The following is a 22,047-nucleotide window of genomic DNA, read 5'->3' on the forward strand; positions in this document are numbered from 1 at the left end:
GCTTAGCCTGGGCCGCAGGCTGTCGAGGAGGAGGATTGTACCTACGCTTACCAGAAGAGTAGGGAACAGCCCTCCTTCCCCCATAAAACCGTCTACCTGAGGAGGTAGATGCTGAAGGCTGCCGGCGGGAGAACTTGTCGAAAGCGGTATCCCGCTGGTGGAGCTGTTCTACCACCTGTTCGACTTTCTCTCCAAAAATGTTGTCCACTCGGCAAGGGGAGTCCGCAATCCGCTGCTGGATCCTATTCTCCAGGTCGGAGGCACGCAGCCATGAGAGTCTGCGCATCACCACACCTTGAGCAGCGGCCCTGGACGCAACATCAAAGGTATCATATACCCCTCTGGCCAGGAATTTTCTGCACGCCTTCAGCTGCCTGACTACCTCCTGAAACGGCTTGGCTTGCTCAGGAGGGAGCTTGTCCACCAAGCCCGCCAACTGCCGCACATTGTTCCGCATATGGATGCTCGTGTACAGCTGGTAGGACTAAATCTTGGCCACGAGCATAGAATAATGGTAGGCCTTCCTCCCAAAGGAGTCTAAGGTTCTAGAGTCCTTGCCCGGGGGCGCCGAAGCATGCTCCCTAGAACTCTTAGCCTTCTTTAGGGCCAAATCCACAACTCCAGAGTCATGAGGCAACTGTGTGCGCATCAGCTCTGGGTCCCCATGGATCCGGTACTGGGACTCGATCTTCTTGGGAATGTGGGGATTAGTTAGAGGCTTGGTCCAGTTCGCCAGCAATGTCTTTTTTAGGACATGATGCATGGGTACTGTGGACGCTTCCTTAGGTGGAGAAGGATAGTCCAAGAGCTCAAACATTTCAGCCCTGGGCTCATCGTCCACAACCACCGGGAAGGGGATGGCCGTAGACATCTCCCGGACAAAGGCCGCGAAAGACAGACTCTCGGGAGGAGAAAGCTGCCTTTCAGGGGAGGGAGTGGGATCAGAAAGAAGGCCATCAGACTCCTCGTCAGAGAAATATCTGATGTCTTCCTCCTCCTCCCACGAGGCCTCACCATCGGTATCAGACACAAGTTCCCGAACCTGTGTCTGAAGCCGTGCCCGACTCGACTCCGTGGTAGACTCCCTCGCCAGCACCGGCGAAGCTCCCTCCACCGACGTCGTCGGGGAGTCTTTCTGGGAGGCGGCCGCAGCCGGTACTGCAAGCGGTATCGATGTCGGAGACCTCACTCCGGGCAAAGGGCCAGCCGGCGCCTCACTCGACGGTACCGGTGGCGCAGGCACCCCCGGTACCGGAGGGGAAGGGCGCAACAGCTCTCCCAGGATCTCTGGGAGAACGGCCCGGAGACTCTCGTGCAGAGCGGCTGTGGAGAAAGACATGGAAGCCGATGCAGGCGTCGAGGTCAGAGTCTGTTCCGGGCGTGGAGGCGGTTCCGGGCTGTCCAAGGTGCAGCGCATCGACACCTCCTGAACAGAGGATGAGCGGTCTTCCCGGTGCCGATGCCTACTGGGTGCCGACTCCCTCGGCGACCCAGAGCTCTCGGTACCGATGCGGGAAGGAGACGGTGTCGATGCTTCTTTGATTTCTTCAAACGAAGCATGTCACCGGAGCTTCCCGGTACCGACGAGGAGGACGTAGAATCCAACCGTCTCTTCCTCGGGCCGAGGCCGAAGAAGGTCGGTCTCAGGGGGGCTGTACCGCAGGAGCCCTCAGGGCGGGAGGAGACCCACCCAAAGGCTCACCGCCACCAGCAGGGGAATGGACAGCCCTCACCTGCACTCCAGTCGAAGCACCACCGTCCGACGACATCAGCAACAGTGGAGGTCCAGTTACCACCGACGCTGACGCAGCCTTCCGATGTCTCGGTACCGACGATGCAGAGGGTCGAAACCTCGATGCTGTCGATGCAGTCGATGCCGAAGACTTCGATGCTGTCGACGTCGATGCACTCGATGCCTCCGGTGCTGTTGTTGACGAAGAGCCCGAGAACAACACGTTCCACTGGGCCAATCTCGCTACCTGAGTCCTCTTCTGTAAAGAGCACAAAGACTACAGGCCTGTGGGCGGTGCCCAGGCCCCAGACACTGAAGACACGAAGTGTGCCTATCAGTGAGCGAGATTACCTGGGTGCACTTCTTGAAGCCGTTGAGAGACTTCGATGACATGGGAGGAAAAATCACGCCGGCAGAATCAAAATTCGTGATGGTGACGAAGGGCACCAAAAATAAGGGAGAGAGAAAAAACCTGTACCGAGGCCACAAAAAAGGCCTACCCCGAAAGCGAAAGGAAACTTATGCCGGGCAAACAAACTGGACACACGGGAAGGGACAAAAGCAGACTGACGAACATGAACGCATGGGCGCGCGAGAGCTAGTAAAGGCCTTTGCTAGTGAAGTTCCGATTGGAGGGGCTGCCGTGGACGTCACCCATCAGTGAGAACAAGCAGCCTGCTTGTCCTCGGAGAATACGTATAACAAGGTATTTTATAAGAAGCTTTTGCACCAGTTAACAAGACTGGAAGGAGTCCCCCTGTTGTTAGGAGGAGATGTCAACGAAGTGGGTGATCCCAAATTAGACAGGTCTCATGGGGACAAAAGGGGGTCGGGAGCAGACTCCAGAGGAATTGGTATATTGATTGAGGTCCTGGATCTGGTGGATGTGTGGAGAACTTTACATCCGCTGGAGCGAGACTATACTCATTTGTCCCGAGCACACGGCACAATGTCGAGGATAGATTACATTTTTATCTCCCGTCCATTATTTACAAAAATCCGCATGGCAGAAATAGGCCCCATAAAAATTTCAGACCATGCAATGGTAATGGTCTCATGGGAACCCATAGAGAGCAGTCCTAATCCATACCAATGGAAGTTCCCTACAAGACTATATAAAGATAGGGACTTTCGGGAATTTATACTAAACAAATATAGGCAGTTTCAAGATACTAACCAGGAACATAGGGCAACTCCCATTCTCTACTGGGATACAGCAAAGGCAGTACTCCAGGGTGAGATTACTGCGTACACAAGCCACCAAAAAAAGACATGGGAGAAGGATATACAAAGGCTGGAAAAGGACATCACCCGCTTAAGGCGCGAGTATGGACACCACCATGATGTTCTGCTGAAAGCCAAGCTTCTAGAATTGCAGCAAACCCTAAATGAGAGAATACACACTAAGGCTCAAAAGAATTACACGTATTATAGGTATCAGTTATACAAATTTGCTAATAAAAGCAGTAGGATGATTGCCAGGTTGGCAAACCCTAGACAAGGCAATTACAAAATAAACGCATTATACTCTTCAAGAGGGCTTTTAGAAAACAAAGATGACTCTATAAATCGTACCATGCAAGAATATTATCAGAAGCTCTATGCCACACCTGACCCGCCCCCGATGGACAGTGAGGTATATTTGGCCGGGCAAGATCTCCCGCACATAGATGCACAGAGCCTAAACATGTTAAATGCTCCCATAACGACAGACGAGGTGTCATGGGCAATACAGCAAGCACCCTTAGGGAAGGCCCCAGGCCCCGATGGCTATAGAGGAGAATTATACAAACTGATGAAGGAGGAAGTAGTAGAACCCCTTACTTCAATGTTTAATGCTATAGTGCAAGAGCAACAAATGTCCATTTCGTTACGAACAGCACAGATTATAGAACTTCCAAAACCAGGGCGTGATGTACAGAAACCCGAATCGTACAGACCCATATCATTACTGAATTTTGAAGCAAAACTGTTCGCAAAAGTCTTGGCAAACCGCCTGTCCCGAATATTGCCGGATGTTATTGAGGATTCACAGGTAGGATTTGTACAGGGCATAACTATCACTAAAAATGTAAGAAAGATATTGGTAACATTGGAGGAGGTGTCTGCACAGGCCACACCATCAGTATTAGTCAGTTTCGATGCCAAAAAGGCGTTCAACAGGGTGGTCTGGGATTTCTTATTTGGCACACTGGACGCCTATGGCATAAGAGTGTCTTTTCAGGATGCAATCCGAGCATTATATTACCTACCACAGGCCCAGGTGTGGGTTAATGGAATATTGTCCCCACCATTTCCTATACATAGGGGGACCAGGCAGGGGTGTCCCCTGTCGCCTTTATTGTTTGTGTTAACACTTGACCCACTGATTAGAAATATTCAACAGACACCCGATGTACAAGGAGTCAAAGTTGGCACAGATACTTTTAAAATAGCGGCCTTCGCTGACGATTTACTGGCACATGTGACTTCTCCTGAAGCATCACTGACAGCACTCTTAGAATGTATGGCAGAGTATGGGGACTTCTCTGGCTTTAAGCTAAATCTGGAGAAATCTGAAGCTTTGCGAAGGAAGGAAGATCAAGTGGGAGAGTGGCAAAGACAGCTTCCGTTGAAATGGGCAGAGGAATCCTTCCGATATTTAGGAGTGCGGCTGACTATGGACACTGCCATACTGTATAGGATAAATATCGAAAAGCTGTTACAGGACACCAAACGCTCTCTAGAGAGATGGAACCATTTGCCTTTATCACTAATGGGCAGAATAAATCTGTTCAAAAGGTGGCTCTATATTTTACAGGTGTTGCCAATACATATACTAGGTAAAGATTTACGAAAATTAAATAGGATGTGTCGGCAATTTGTATGTGTGTGTGTGTGTGGGGGGGGGGGGGGCGGAAGTCTAAACTACAATTTGAATATCTATATGTCAGGGCGGGCTAGGATTCCCTTGTATCAGGCGTTACAATCAGGCGTGCCTTTTGAGGCACGTTAGGGATTGGATGCTTAACACAAATCAACACACGCCGCTCAACTGGGAACAAGCACTCTTTGGCCCATGGCATTTGAATTTTCTCCTGCAGGCAAAAACACAGAGTTTGCCAGCTACCTGTAGGAGAAGCATACTGCTGCAACCACTGCGACGTGTCTGGCAATTCCTCATGCAATCCTGGAGACAAGACCCTAATGTTAGTGATCAACTCCCACTGCGGGGGAATAGAGACTTTCCCCCGGGGTTAGAAAAAGGGATAATTGCTAGATGGTCGGAAATGGGAATTACTTTACTGGAGCACTTAATGAATGAAGAGGGAAGCCTACACAGCTTTCAGGACCTGCAGCAGAGACAGGTACTTGCCCATAAGGATTATTACACATACAGACAACTACATCATTACTGGTTTAGTTTGGATCAGGCAGCCCTGGGCGCGAAATTGGGTCAGAGGATGCGCGAGTTCTTGAAAGGGGATGCACATGGACAGCTCTCAATATCGAGCTTGCATAGAGCTCTGGTCTCACTCAGACCCTCCCGAACATATGAGAAGCTTAAAGACACATGGAGTAAAGATTTGGGATATGAACTGAAAGGAATAAACTTTGCAAAACTGATCAAAGACATACCTGGGCAGGTGGGGGGGGGGGGGGGGGCCGAGCTGCAGGAGAGTCAATTCAGGGTTATTCATCGAGGTTATATAACACAATCCCAAGCCGCAAGGGCGGGATGGAGCTCTGACCCCCAATGCATTAAATGTCATAGAGAGAGGAACACATTTTTGCATGCATTTTGGAGATGTGATAGAATAAAAACATTTTGGAGAGCGATACGGGAGTACTTAGAACATGTATTAGGGCAAAAGTTACACCCCTCCTGGAGAGGAGTTCTCTTGAACAAAAGCAATGCATACGGGATATCAGATAAAAATTTGGAGGTATTTTTATGTAAGGAATTCGCAGTGGGCAAAAAATGCATACTGAGACACTGGATGCAAGTAGAACCACCCTCTGTTTGGCTATGGAGGAATAAGTTACATGAGCTAATGTTGTGGGAGGCAAGGGAGGCCTACGGACACTTGAGGAGAAGAAAGAAATTTATTAATGTCTGGAACCTATATTTGCAAAACATATCTCATAAAGCAAGAAGTGCTGTACTCAATAGGCTAGGAACGCTATAAAGCAGTTATAAGCCCCTCGTGTAAGTGGATTAAGGTAGCTGATAAGATATGAAAGAACTTGTTAACATGAAGTATGAAGCTCAAAGTTCAGATGTTGTTGTTGGGGGGGGGGGAGGGGGTAAATGTTAAAAAAGTGATGGAACAGACACGATGTAAGCTACATTACTGTAACAGAAATGTTAGCATGACTACAAACTGTGTGCTCTTAATATATCTGTATTGGAGTCTGTTCATCAATAAAAACCGTTTAAACTTAAAAGAGAGAGTTTTGCGCATAGGTGGGACCTTTATGTTAAGGTTCCCATGCAAATGTTATATTTCCTTGAATTCAGTAAATTATGTTTATTTTGACCCAGAGAAGTTAAAAGCATTTATTGTAATAAAAGAATAATACTGCACCAATTTTGGATTGTACAGCGTTATACCGGCTAGCAATATTCTGGGTTCTGTCTACTTGAGGAAGAAGTATTGATATTATTTGAGGTTAATGTGATTTTCCTGTTCTTGGATCACCATTTGTAGACTAAAATGTTCTTTTTTCTTTACCTTTAATTGCAAATTTTCCTGTAATATTATTATGTGATTTGTGTGATTTATATTTATTGCATAAATGTATGTTAGAATAATCATAAATAAAATAAAATAATTAAATAAAAAAAAAAAAAAAGAGTAGTGGTTCCTGCCCGATTAAATAGTGCTTAAACGTCTATCCATGAATATCCAGCGGGAGATAGCTGGTTATCTACTGCTATATATTTATGGTCAGCGCTTAGCGGCTAACTGGTTATATCACGTGGATATAACCAGCTATCTGCGAATATTCAGCACATTGCTGGCTAAGTTTGGTAAGCAAATTGGGCTGCAGAAATAGCAGGCCTATCTTTGGCTGGTTTAAACTTAACTGGCCAGTTCTGAATATTGGCTTGGCTGGTTAAGTTTAAACTGGCCAAAAATAAACCAGATATTCAATGCTGGTCACTGGAAATGGCCAGGCATTGAATATCCAAGTCTCACCGCCGATTGTGGGAGCTAACCAAGCTGCCTCCCGCAGTCTGAATATCAGCCCCTATAGGGGGATTCTATATATGGCGCCTAAAAAATCCATGCAGAAAACATTTTTGCCTAAGCTTTTCAATATAAACTGATCTCCAAGTTATATAACTTGATCTTTGTGAAAGTATGTCTAAACCAAATTTTGTTAGCTAATTTTTAGTTTAAAAAATATCTCTATATCTTCACTGTTTTGATATACTTTTCAGTTTGTTCTTTTTTTTGTGGAATAACCATAGTGAATATGTATGAGATGTATGTATGCAAATTAATATGCTGTGCCACACCCCATCCTTTGCCCCCCCCCCCCCCCCCCCCCCCCCAAAAGAAACAATCAACTACATCCATGTATACTAGGCTACAAAACTTTCTTCTTTTCATCTTTTATGCCTTTGCACAACACAGGCGTTAACCTTATTAACTTTTTTACATCTAGTTTTTTTCCCCCATGGTTTAATTTTCAGGAGATGACTAATATTACTAAGAAGCACTAAACAACCAAAGATGGAGGAGATCCTCACTAACTATTCCCCAAACTACTCAGATGCATCTAAAACACCTCTCACAACACCTTACCTAGCACCTTGCATCTAAATTACCTACCTTAGCTTATTATCGACTGTATTTAAGACCATGTAATGACTGCCTCATAACAACACTCTGTAAGCCACATTGAGCCTGCAAAAAGGTGGGATAATGTGGGGGTACAAATGCAATAATAATAATAATGCAACACCAGGAAATGTCATGCACTGTTGCTTGGTACCAGATCCATTTTTTTTGCCATCTGATTTATATATAGATATATAAAAGATTTTTTTTTGGTTCCTAGGATGAAGGGGGTTTGATAGTGATGTTCAAACACCTCAAGCGTCTAAATAAAATTTAACAAACACACGGGCCCTTTAAGCAAATGGAGGCAAAAAGTGGCTTTAGTGTGTGTTTACATGGGTGAATCCCACACGCTAAGGCCATGTTTTTCCACTTGGGTAAAATGGTCGAGTTTTCTATTTTTTTTTTTTTTAACTAATGACCACATGCTAAAGTTTCCATTAGCGCGAGCCCCTATTTTGTAGGTGGTAAAGGCTCATGCACTAATCACAAGCTAATTGGTTGGCATGCGGCACTGTAGCAGTGCTAAACGATTAGCACAGTATATGCCTACTCTCCGCCCTGCCCCCATCGCTAAGAAATAAAATCTATTATTTTGCGCAGAAGCCAAAATTATAGCAAAACGCCTGACAGAGTCCTGCAGTAAGGCATTTTAAGCTATGGAAAGCATATGTTTTTGTCCACCACAGCTTAGTAAAAGGATCCCAAACTTTTTCAGTGGAAAGAAGCTTTAGAAAAACATGAGAGGCTCAAAGAGGTAGGAAGAACTTATTAAATTTAGAAATCACCTCTACACAGAAAATAATCAAGCCCATCTTCCTGCACAGAAAAGTGTATGAACAATAAACAACATGTTAAAGTATTCATATACTGGTAATATAAAAGAAAATCAATGCACAAAAGCAGAATTATGGAAGGCATCCATATAGATTATAAGCAAGAAAATCAGGAACTAAACCATCTAGAAAGAAAAAAGTAACAATAGTAACTAATCCCTAACAGATTTCAAGGCCACAAAAAAAATACTAAAGTGGCTGAAGTAGCCAAATCTGTACCTGATGTCGCTAAGATATTCATGGTATCTGAAGCAGATGGTGAAATTTGTTCAGCAAGTCTATTAGTCGAATTTCTCTTAGCCAACAGGAAGATAGAAAACACTCACAACAGGTGGAAGTGTTTCCAGTGGTATCTTCAAAATCTCATTCATATATTTAACAAAAGTTTCTCTAGCAGATCTTAAAGGGAATTGAGGAAAAAATAATTAACCTGAGATTTGAGGATATAGCTTCATTTTCCAGAGCCCCAGTTTTAGTTTTCATAATCACATTATCTTTTATTATAGCAGCTTCACAAACCTGCATTTTTAATTTTTCTTCTTTAAGTTCTTCCACTGATTTCTTCAAATCTTTCACCTCTGGAATGCAAATTGCCAACTTTTCCTCATGATCCTATACCTGATCCTATACCTTCTGTGTTAGTAAATTAACCTGAGGGACCAAAGCTTGCCAGATGGATTGCAAGGTAAAATGTTCTGGACATGATAAGGTAAATTGAAATGGACCTGACCTGAAGCAGCAGGAATTTGCTCTCCCTTTCAGCCAAGTACCTTCAGCTCAGTAGTCCCAATGATGAAAACAGTATCTTCACTGGTGTCTCTTTCTCTTACCAACAACAAATGCTGAGGTCCTATTCCAGGAGAATCAGTTCTGCTTTCAACTCTTTTGAGCCTGCAGTTTGCTCACTGCTTCAGTAAGTTCGTGTTCAGCCTGCATGGTCAGAGGGGAGGATGCTCATGGCAGACTGGAAGGTGTTCATTGCTCAAGGCTGAGAGTAGAATCAAAGCCAAGGAAGGTAAACAGTTATCTTGTCTCTGATTCCTGTCTCAGCAGCTGCGCTCCAGAGCTCAAACTTTGAGGTTCTCCATGATGAACAAATGAATCCATTGGTCCAAGGGAAGCAGGTACAGAGGTCTCCGAGGGAAACATCCATGTATTCCCTTTCCATTTATCCATAGGTATTAGTTTAAGGAAATATGAGAACAACATGAAGAGCAAGTTCACCTGCCTGCCGCCATCTTGACTCCTCCCCTACCTCTATTAGAATTTTTAAACATCTGGTTCTGTCAGATGCTCAAAAGGGGCTGCTAGATGCAATGATTACTTTACAGGAGATACGGGATGCATTGAAGGCAATGTCTCTGAATAAGTCACCATGACCAGATGGGTTTAGTACGGAATATTATCAAGCTTTTGATAAGGAGCCGATACCACTTTTGCATTGGGTATATCAGCAATTTTTTAAAGAACATGTTAGTTATGGTATCTTTGCAGAGGCTAGAATAATTGTTATCCTGAAGTCGGGAAAGGATTCTTCACATGTGGTAATTGCAGGCCAATTTCCTTAAAAAATATGGATAGTAAGATCTATGCTGAAGTTTTGGCTGCAAGCACATAAGTGTCACCATACTGGGACAGACCAAAGGTCCATCAAGCCTAGCATCCTGTTTCCAACAGTGGCCAATACAAGTTACAAGTATCTGACAAGATCCCAAAACAGTACAATACATTTTATGCTGCTTATCCTGGACATAAACAGTGGATTTCCCCCAAGTCCATCTTAATAACAGCTTAAGGACTTTTCTTTTAGGAAGCTATCCAAATCTTTTTTTAAACCCACTGATTGCACCACATTCTCTGGCAACGAACTCCAGAGTTTAATTATACGTTGAGTGAAGGGACATTTTCTCCAATTTGTTTTACATTTTCTACTTTATAGCTTCATTGCGAGCTGCCTAGTCCTAGTATTTTTGGAAAGAATTAACAAGTGATTCATATCTACCCCCGTTCCACGCCACTCATTATTTTATAGACCTCTATCATATCTCCCCTCAGCCGTCCTTTCTCCAAGCTGAAGAGCCCTAGCCGCTTTAGCCTTTCCTCATAGAGAGCACACAAAAAGGTTATTGGGTGGGTGGCAGTGAGAGAAGAGAGCAAAAGAATGTATGTATGTGAGAGGGACATCTGAACTGGGTAACATGACTGAGTACATAAGCATCTGTGTTGGTGGGGGGGGCATGAGAAGTGAGAAAGAGAAACAGAGGCCCCATGAACAAAAGTAAATGTGTGCGCTAGAGGCCATTAGCGTTGTACTAGAACCCATATTTACCTGCGCAGAATGTTCAGAGGAGTCTAGAACGGGAAACAAGCGCGCCCGGCATTAGCACAGATAGCGTGCAAATGTAGTCAAGCTCATGTAAATGAGGTCATTTTGTATTCCTTCCCAATACTCAGTGCCCGAAAGAAAACTGCCTTAATGTTGCAAAAAATAATGCTAGGTCGGAGCAGGTGTTAGGGTGTTGGAAGAAAGGATTTCCCATGATTCTTATGCTTCTCTCATGATTTTTTCTGCAAAGTTTGCCAGTTTTGATTGCTTTTGGAAGCAGATGGAAGCCAGTGCAAGCCCTTAAGCACAGGTCGTGATAAACACCAGACCCAAGCGAAAGCATATGCTGGCGACTGTTTCCTGCATCTAAATTTAAAGCGTCGATGCAAAAGAAAACAAAAAAAAACCCGCCCAATGTGAAAACACACACTGATGTGTGTTTCCTGCACCTAAATATAAGCATCCAAACTAAAAAAAATGTTAAAACACTTATATTTAGGAGGCAGAAAACCGACGCCGATGTTCGGGTTTTACCAGGTGCATGCACATAGGAGCCAAGCTTAACGCGGAATTCTGCATATGTGCCAAGCAAAATCCACTTACCGAACTCCCTAATGCTCAACACTATGAGCGCGCCTATATTTGCATTTCATTAGATTGGGCATTAGGGCATTGTTCCTCTGCGCTGTTCTGGTGGTATTTTTACAGAACTACTTGGCATAGCACTGGAGTTTTGAGCATCGGGGACAGAGAAAGATGAGAGAACAAAAATGATGTGCACGTGGTAGTTTGTGGACCCCACGTTTCAGACAACTAAAGTTTCTGGACTTCTACTCAAAACATTTGAGTAACCCTGGTGTAAGGTGTTAGAGCTCAATCACCCCGTCTCCCTCCAACTGTAAGCAGCTACAGAGTGTCATCAGTCTTCGTCTATGATGTTGCTATTTAGAACATTCTACATTTGGAAGACTGCTATTTATAACATCATATATTTGGATGACTGATAATATAAAAGAATGCTGATGACACTACAAGCATTGACATTATTCTAAAATTTAAGGATACCTATCTGCACTTCTTGATTTCTGCTTAGGAGACAGTGCCAAATATCAAAACAATTATGTTGGCAGTATGGACATAAAAGCACAGAGTAGGATGGGATTGGATAGGCCATATGGTCTTCATCTGCCTTCATTTTACTATGTAAAAAAAAAAATTCTGAAACTTGCAAAATACCCAAGGAACTTTCAAAACATTTTTCTAGTTATGAAAGTTAGAAGAAACCTAAGAATGATCATGTCAGATCTTGACATCCACAAGAGTTAGGAGTTAAATATGTGGAGGCATGTTTTCAAATCACTTAGACTTACAAAGTTACATGCAGGGGCATTTTCGATATGGCGTCCAAGTCCGACTTTGGATGTTTTGCACAGAACACCCCAAATCCAAATAGTATCAGTCGCCTCGACGCAGGATTTGCTTTTTTACTGTTAGGGTGCACTGGATTAGTGGACATGCTGGTGGCTGTACAGTGAAGACTAAGAAAGATTGCAAGATGAGTACTTTCTTCATGATGATGTTATGCCTTAACCAGTTTTGTGTTTAATTCCTATTAGACAATTGCTTGCCTGTGTTATTTTCCCTGCTGTAGTGACTTGATACTGCCACGTTGCACTTTTCTCTGCACAGTTGATAGTGGAGTTTTGTTCTCCTGTGATGGTGAGCCATTCCCATGCCTGAAAAGTATTGCAGGCTGGGTGGCTTAACTGAAGTTTTCTCTCCAGTTGTGGTGTCAGGTAGTCCGGTGTACTGGGTTGTTGTGGGAATCGTTGAGTGATTGAGGTTGTAACATCTAAGGCTGTCATAGAGGTTGGTAAGTCCTATTTTTATTCACATTTTTTGAGGGGTGGGAGGGGGTCAGTGATCACTGGGGTGTATGTGGGGGGGGGGGGGGGGCTCACCCCTGATTCTCTCCAGTGGTTATCTGGTCATTTAGGGCATGTTTTGTGTCTAATGTCTTAGTTTTAGTCCTGGAGAGTTTTGTTTTGTTCCATTATGGCTGAAAAACATCCAAGTCTTAGGAAAACCCAAATCCCGCCCTTAACATGGCCCCTTGAGATTTGGATGCACTGCAGAAGAATAGCATAGAAAAACATCTAAAAAATAGGTTTTGGAAATACCGATTTGGATGTTTTTGAGAAAAAGATGTCCAAATGCTACTTTATGCTACTTTTTAGATGTTTTTCTCTATCAAAACTGAGCCCCACAGTAAGCTATGAAACTTTAAGTCTAAGTGCTTTGAAAACGAGGCCCAAACTGTTTGTCACTATCCTAAATTGGTCTTTAACTATACTCAGTGTTTGTATAGTTCAGTTACTGATGTCTTAGCTAATTGTTCCTTTCAATCTAGCACAGAACTATTCTTGTTTAATGTCCATGTGTCTTCATGCTAGAGATTATCATTGTTATAAAACTAATGAAACATACTGAAGAATGACATGAATGGGTTTTTACCTACTCCCTAAGGAGATGGCAATCACTTTTACCTGAAGTGGGAGATCTGCATCGTTCTAGCTCCAAGGAAACTGGACTGTCACTTAGTTCAGTCAGACCTGTTAAAAAAAAATATATATAAAAAAGGCGTTACAATGTTGTTAAAATTCACTTGACACTGAAATGTTCCAGGATAGCTTCACTTCACCTGTGTGCTCATATAAATCCTGAAAGTTAGATAAGTATTCATATGAGTGAAATACACCCAAACTCTGCTGAGAATTCCAAACACCTGATCAAAGTCAGTCTGCAAGTTAGATCAAGGAAACAAGGAGGAAAAAAGCAATTGTGAAAATAAAATAAAAGACTCTGGGAACACTACAGTTCAAAATATTCTACTGAACAAAATAACTGGCTTCTTATTAATATATAATATAATATAAGGGGCCCTTTTACTAAATTGCTTTAAGCACTTTGGGCCAGATTCTATACATAGCGCCAAAAAAACCATGCTTAGCGCTATTGCATAAACCTTGCCGAAAGTTAGACGCAGTTTATAGAATATGAGTAGCGGCCATCCTGCAACTAAAATATTGCCACAGCCATTTAAACCAACTAAAATCTGGTGTAAATGACCATGTCATACTTAGGTGCAGATCGAGCATATTCTGTAACAGTGCGCGTTAAGTTTTTGGAACGCCCATGACCTGTCCATGCCCCTCCCATGCCCTCTTTTGTGGTCCATGCATTTGAATTTACGCACACCACTTTACAAAATAAGCCACAATGAACTCAAGATTCCTTGGGATAACGTGGGATATAAATATCATAAATAAATATGCTTAGAAAGTTGCGCACATAAATCTTAACCAGTGCCTATAATTGCTTAGTAGCGGCCAATTATTGGTGCTGATTAGCTTGTTAAACAATTAAGTTGTGCGCACATATTGGCTGTGTGCGCAGATTTGGGTGTGCAACTTTAGTTGCTGTTCATAGAATCTGGGGGTTAATGCAAGGTTAACACTCAAATAACCACATTAAGGATTTTTAAAGTTGTTTGGCTGTTTCCGTACTCTAAACCATGCATTACTGAATTTTTCAGAATTTTTCTGTTGGGGTGTGGCATGGGTGGAGAGTAGGTGTGGCAGTGTTCGCCAGCTAGCATGTTACACTTATTGCGTGCTAACTTGCTAATGCAGAATTAACACGTGATTAGTTACTACTTCCTAAATAGGAGACGCTATGTCTTCTGCTTTAACTGGCAGCAGGTACACTGCGCATTAATCTGAATGTTACCACATGGCCTGCAATAAAGAAATACTGAGAATGCCCTTCTTGATGCAGTTTTGGGCTTCCTGCGCATTAACACATTATAATGTGTTAAGCGCAAAACTTAACACATTATAATAAAAAGGTCCCTAATTTTTTTTCAGCAAACAACAGAAAGGCTCTTCAGATCTGCACCAGATGTGATGCAAAAGAAAACAGATCCCAGATTAACTGCTCCAAAACAAAATCTCTCTATTAAAACAATCACCCGACGTGTCCACGAGATGGTTCCAGTTGCTCTAGCTTTAAAGTCAACAAGATTCGTTTGGCAGGATTTTCCTTTGGTAAAGCCATGTTGCCTCGGGTCCTGTAACCCGGTTTCTAGAAAGTTAACTATCCTTTCTTTCAGCAGCAACTCCATTATTTTTCCTACCACCGACGTGAGACTTACCGGTCTGTAGTTTTCCACTTCTTCCGTCTCCACTTTTGTGAAGAGGGGCCACATCCGCTCATCTCCAATCTCGCAGAACCTCTCCCGTCTCTAAAGATCTATTAAATAAATCTTTAAGAGGTCCCGCCAGGACCTCTCTGAGCTCCTTCAGTATCCTGGGATGTATCCCATCCGGCCCCATAGCTTTGTTCACCTTCAGATTCTCCAGCTATTTATAAACTCTTTCTTCTGTAAACAGCGCAGTATCCACTCCATTCCCAGACGTTCCCTCGGCAGCCAACTGCGAGAACGTCTGGGAATGGCGTGGATACTGCGCCGTTTAAGGAAGAAAGAGTTTATAAACAGCTGGAAAATCTGAAGGTGAACAAAGCTATGGGGCCGGATGGGATACATTCCAGGATACAGAAGGAGCTCAGAGAGATCCTGGTGGGACCTCTTAAAGATTTATTTAATAGATCTTTAGAGATGGGAGAGGTTCCGCGAGATTGGAGATGAGCGGATGTGGTCCCTCTTCACAAAAGTGAAGAGGGACCACATCCCTCTTCACAACATGTAAATGCCTATGTTGAGACAATTCTGGTTGAAATAACATGCAGATTTTAAAGAGCAATTTGATGTTATCTGACACCACTTCATAACTCATCCTCTTATAAAGAAGTATATTTTTAGCTTTCTTACATTTTGAGGCCTGAATTGTGAAAGTTGTAATGGCTTTATCAAAATAACTTCTTATAGGTAAATAAGATAGAGACAAGCATTTCAACCTTTTATTTATATAGCTACCCTACAATTTTCAAGTAGAAGGAATACGAGAAAACTATTTTATTTCTCTACCTTTTCATTAAGTTTTGCCCCATTACAATCAGGGGTAGGCAACTTCCAGTCCCTGTGAATGTTAGTCTACTCATGTTTTCAGGATACCTTTAATGAATATGAATGCAAGATTTGCAGGCACACTATTTCAGTGGTTTGCAATTCTATTACTATTTATCATTTAATGAGAACCTGAAAACCCAAGAGGACCAGTGTTGACAGGGCCTGGAAACTGCTTACCCCTGCTTACAGTACTTACTTGCCAGAGCAATGCAGAACTTGGTAACTTAATAGCTAGAGCACCAGGTTGACAACTAGGGAAGCCTAGCTAAAATCCTACTGCTGCTGTTGCTTCCTGTGACCTTGGGCAAGTCAATTAACCCTCCATTGCCTCAGGTACAAACATACTGAAAGCCTTTCAGGAACAGGGAATTACCTAATGTACCTGAATATTATTCATCTTGAACTACTACTGAAAAGGGTGTAAGCTAAATTCAAACAAATTGTTTCTTTCACTCTAATTTATTCTTCTATAATTCAGTTTGAATGATGGTCAGTAAATAAATCATTGAACCATAGGCGGTTGGTGGCCCAACTGTTTGGGGAGGCTAAAAGGGGCGGGGTTTACATTCATAACTGTCTGACAACACAGAAAAAAATAAGTAAAAATAAGTCACAATTAATACCTTTTATTATATTTAGATATTAAATATGTATCATATGTCAAAGAATAAAGTGGTTGCTCAAAGCATGTACTAACCACAATTGCTCAACTGTAAAACACTATGCACAAATTTATGCAAAAACACACTCAGAACCTTACTGTACCATAACACTGGGCAGACCCTAATAAACCAATATACCACCCATACGGAAAATGCAGACCGTCAACAATATGAGACAAGGGATCATAATATCACAATTCTCATGTAGAGCCACAAAACACCCTTTTAGGGTGGATAGTGTTCACAATGAGCTCCTTTTATGAACGACTATATGTAGATCCTTCAAGAGGTAGTGTGTCATGATTTTGGCTCTAAAACCCTTTCTCGTCTCCACTACCTTGGGAACAAGAGGGCCCCAATCTCAACTTTTCGAACCAGGGCCCTAGTCAATCTTAGTTACGCTACCGCTGTGTGTGAAACTAGAGGACCTTGAGAACAGGCCCAGCCGAGGTAACTTAACACTTCTGGGGGATCCCCGAGTTGATTCCAGACCAGCATTTACTGTCAGAGTTGGAGAACTGGCCCAGCCCACTTGGAGCTTGTCCACCTCATAGGAAGGAGGATGGCAGGTGACAACAGGCAGCACATCGTTGCTGCTAAATTTCATAATTACATCCATAAAGCAGAAATGATGAAGCAATATAAAGCACAGTGTGAATCCCTAACTTATGAGGGGGGATCCTGGTGAGGTTTTTTTCAGGATTAATCAGTGGCTCTCCTTGAAAAGCGGAAAGAATTCTATACACTGTGCACCACTCTTCCGGAGCATGGGATCCACTTTATGCTTCTCCACCCAGTTGTCTTGAAGGTTTTTCAAAATGGAACGTTCATGACACCTTTTCTGCAGCGCAGGATTTTGTTAACCTGCTGGATTTAGAGTCATGCCCGCCTGTGGTGAAGGAGTGGCAGAGTGCAATGTCCTGCTTTGGATGGCATGGTATTGCTTAGGGTGCCCTAATTTTCACACTTTCTTGATTTTGGGTGCACACACATTTCTGAGTCTGGATATGTCTGCCGCGTGTATGGAGATTTGTTATGTGAGACAGAAGACTATACTATATATATTTTATTCTTATGATGGCAGTGCTAGAATTATGCATTTTCCTTTTCTCTACTGATATGATACACATTTCTGTATAACTTCTCTTTCAGAAATCTAATGTGCATGGCCATACGTATTATTGGAGTGCTCTGTTCACCAGGTTGAGTTTTGGACTTTGGTTTATTCTTTGGCTAGCTGGCAAGTTTAGGGTTAGCATCTGTGACGTGATCGGCTACATCTCATCCTGACAGCGGAGGGATGTTGGTATGGGTTTTCTTGTTATATGGGTAGGGTTTGAAGATTGGGGTGAGGAGGGAGAGCGAGATCAGCAGGGGGGCTATATGTCTCAATATCAAGCTGATATTTTTGGTTGATGCAGAGGGACTTTTATGGATTTTTCCTTTTATGTTTCTTTATGGTTTCTTTCCTCTTTTCTGGTCACTCATTGCCTCCAGAGACTGTTTGCTTATGTACCATTTTACTGTGCGCTCCTGGAGTGAGGGCTGGGCACCCTGGGAGTTCTATGATGTTGCAGGTGTGATACTTTATTTAGGTCTTTTTTTGACTATTGGATGGGGGATTTAAGGCAGCTGTGCTTGTTGATTACCTAGAATGTTTCAGGTACCACATCCCCAGTTAAATGCAGTAAAATACTTGCCCAATTAAATCACCACCATGCCAATATTGTATGTTTAAAGTAGACTAAGTTGACTGATTCAGAACATAAGAAACTGGATGGTTGGGAGGGGGTATATTACTCCTCATCTCCCTGTAAGAAGGCAGGAGTGGCTGTCCTTATTAGAAGATCTTCGATGTGTATGGTAGAACTGATTATAAAGGATGAGTATTGGCTGCTATCTTCTGTTAAAAATTATTGCCCAGTTTTACATTCTACCTATTGGTGGTCTATGCGATTAGTCCAACTGGGTGTTTGTGACATGTCGATGCCCTTGCTCTTGGTGGGGGATTTCAATCAAGTGATGGACCCTTCTGTGGATCACTCTGTGGGATCTAGCAACATGACAGTATGCACAGAGCACAGTATGCCCTATTTAGGTAATGCACTAGGTTTGGTGGATGCTTGGTGGCTTCTACATCCCACAGAGCGAGATTACACACGTGTCTAAAGCCCATTGCAAGTTATTATATATTGATTATATTCTGCTCACTCCCCCTACTTTTTCCTCAATACACAGTGCCGAGATTGGACCCACTGTACTAACAGATCATGCCATGATATGGGTTGATACAGAAGTGGGATCATGGTGTGTAGGGGGGAGGCATATCTTGGCGTTTCCCTGCTTATCTGCATGCAGATGTGCATTTTCAACAATATTTACAATAAAAGTGGGACAACTTTGTGGGATTTAATGTGCAACATGTAGATACTCCAGGTCTTTTCTGGGAGACTGACAAGGCGGTACTCCGGGGGGACATAACTGCATACATGGTGGCACATAACTAGAGAGTGGTCCAGGGTTATACACTTAGAACAGAAATATGCTTCAGTAAAGTGGGCCTATGCAAGGGATCCTACCTCCTCTGCAAGTGAAGTCCTCATGGCTAAACAAGTGGTCCTCGATGCCCTTATTCATGATGCACAAAAAAATGTTTTTCTATAGAAATGTGGGAATCGATCAGGCAAACTCTTGGCCCACCTCATAAAATGCTGGATGGGCTCCAGATATATTACAGGCCTAAGGGATGCTCAGAGCCAACTTCATCACGACCCATCTGCCATAGTGAAGGTCCAGTTGTACTGGACCATAAATTCAGGTAATCCCAGTTATCATCAGATGCCCATGCTTATTTAAACGCTCCTCTTACGGCTAAAGAACTTCAGGTGATTTGAGCCACCAAAAATTGCACGGCTCCAGGCCCTGATAGCTATACTCCAGAGTATTTTAAAATCCCGCTAAGTGAGTTGTGTGGCCCTCTTTTGGTATATTATACAGAGGTAGTGGACACTGGTGCCCTTCCTCTTAGGGCAAATGAGGCCTTGATAACATTAATTCCTAAACCTGGAAAACCTGGGGATCACTCAAACTCTTAGACCCATTTCCTTGCTAAATGAAGACTTTAAAATGTTTGCTCATGTACCGGCACACAGACACTTTTTTTTTTTTTTTGCCAAATTTGATTTGTGATGTACAGACAGGGTTTGTAAAGGGCTGTCAATCTGTACTTAATGATAGAAAGGTGTTGCTAGCAATGGAACATGTAAAATTCACCCAGACCCCTAGTATGCTCATTAGTCTGGATGCTGAAAAAGCATTTGATCAGATGGATTGGGCCTATTTGTTCCATACTTTGATCTATGTGGGCATAGAAGGCTGGTATGTTTAGGCCATTCTTATACTCTATAGGTCCCCTATGTCACTATTATTGGTAAATGGAGTCCTTTCCTATTTTGCAGGGCACTCGGCAGGGTTGCACCCTTTCCCTTCTCTCTCTTTCTTTTTTAAACATTTTTTTTTTAACTGTATCTGGAGCCCTTCCGTTGGATGCGTCTTAAAGAAAGGGATATTCATGGTATACCAGTAGGTATTCATGAAATATGTGTGTTAGCTTTTGCTGATGATCTACTACTTATATTATCTCAGCCCCAGGATTCCTTGCAAAGCTGGATGAGTTTTCCTATTATTCAGGCTTCAAGCTCAATTTGCATAAATCCACAGCTTTGCCCTTGCAAGACTCCATGCGCACCATGTGGGAGGGGGAGATTCCTTTAATTTTGGCAGACAAGTCCATCAAATATTAGGCGTCTTTCTTCATAGAGATCTTACTATATTGAGTGAGGTGAATTTGAAGCCTGTTTAAGGACACCAAGCGCAAATTGCATGCTTGGCAATCCTATCCACTTCCTTGCTGGGGAAAGCAGCACTATATAATATGATTTTGTTGCCTCACTGGTTATATGTATGTCAAATGATCCAACTAAGATCAGAATAAATTACTTCCCAAGTTTCTTAATTACTATTTATGGACTGGGAAATATGCCAGAATGACTATCACCTGGGCTTATTTGCCCACAGACCATAGGGGGTTGGGACTGTTGTCGATACATTTGTTTTCTCTGGAATGTGGCATGTGACACAAACGACTGGTATTGTGCGGTGCCTCATTACTCCTATACACATGAGACTTCTTTAACACATCCTTTCACTTTGTGTTGCATGCCCAAGCCAACCAGTGAGTCCCTTTTGGCATACTTATCCTATTTTTCCGTCTTTAAGTGTCACCTGGAAATGGGTTTGTAGAACATTTAACATGCTGTTTACAGTGAATGGAATGGGAGCGTGAGAGCCCTGAGGAGCACAGCACCTGAAGAAGTCACTCTGGGGATCGTTATCGCCACAGTGGGAGAACGACTGGACATCAGCGCAGCAGCAGCAGCAGCGGGAGTGTGTCTCTGAGCCAGAGCAGGTCAGCCTCTCCATCCAGGGATCGGGCAGGAAAGCCTGTAGCACTTCCAGCCTTGGGGGAGAAATTGAAAAATTAGACCCCTGAAGCAGGCGTTGTTTAGCGCCGAAACACGGCCCGTGTCGGGTCATCAATAAAGAACTTCTTTGTCCCAGTCTTGAAGGCCCAGTGTTGCTTTTTTTGTCTGTCCAATTACAATCTTTTACATATTTTTTTACAGTTGAAACACTATATATGTTCGTTGCCAACAACAGCCTTAATGGCAGACACACATGAACGTTTTGCAGACGCTTACAGTCTGGAGGCTCAGTTGCAAGTACCTCTGAGTTGCTATCACACATATTTATTGGATATTTTGCCATCTTATGATTTGTCCTCTTTGGCACAGCATTGGACAGCAGACTTAGCCATATCAGTCACAGCAAATCATCTTCTTAAAAGACTTCACACTTTTACTGATCCTTGACAAAAAATATCCTTCACTGGAAACAGCAATACAAGTTGGTCATGCATTTATATATCTCACCCCATGGAGCTTATAGGGCAAAATTGGTGCTTCAAAAACTTGCCTTAAATGTCCTTGTCCAGCAGCAACTCTTGGACACCTGTTTTGGACTTGCTCCTTGATTCAAAACTTTTGGAAGCTGCTGGAAGCCCATGTATCTACACTTTGGAAAACCCACTGGATGAATCGGCCTTTGTCCTTGTTTGCAGTGTTTGATATTGCTCGCCCCCTATCAAAGGGATAAGTAGGCTTTGTGAAACACGCAGTATTTATGGGGATTAAATGCATCCTTTAGTGTTGGCTGCACCTTGAGCCTCCATCGCTCTCTTAGTGGAGATCCTTAATGATCACGCAAGTTTCTATGGAGAGATATGAAGTGTCTGAGTTGGACTCTGTTTCTGGGAAGCATTTTTGCATCCTTTGGGACTTCATTAACTCTAATGGAGCACAGTAGAATTCTTAACATTTAATTTCCCAGATTACACTTAGTGTTCTTTTTCTGGGGGTGGTGAGTGATTAAGATTTTACCCTTTTTTGGGGGAGGGTGGGTGAGGTGGGTTGCATTAGTTATCATGAATAAGTTATGTATGCTGTTTGGTAG

General features: G+C 43.0%; 1 protein-coding gene across 2 annotated transcripts in view; it reads right to left on the reverse strand.

The window, feature by feature from the left end:
- STXBP5L (syntaxin binding protein 5 like) overlaps positions 1–22,047 on the reverse strand; it is a 663,841-nt gene that overhangs the window by 124,588 nt on the left and 517,206 nt on the right. For both annotated transcript variants that reach the window (XM_030203985.1, XM_030203984.1), the window contains one exon: positions 13,272–13,337. In XM_030203985.1, the coding sequence (XP_030059845.1) occupies positions 13,272–13,337 (66 nt within the window). The remainder of the gene's footprint in view (positions 1–13,271; positions 13,338–22,047) is intronic.

This window comes from Microcaecilia unicolor, chromosome 5 (genome assembly GCF_901765095.1).
Source record: "Microcaecilia unicolor chromosome 5, aMicUni1.1, whole genome shotgun sequence".
NCBI classification, from domain to species: domain Eukaryota; kingdom Metazoa; phylum Chordata; class Amphibia; order Gymnophiona; family Siphonopidae; genus Microcaecilia; species Microcaecilia unicolor.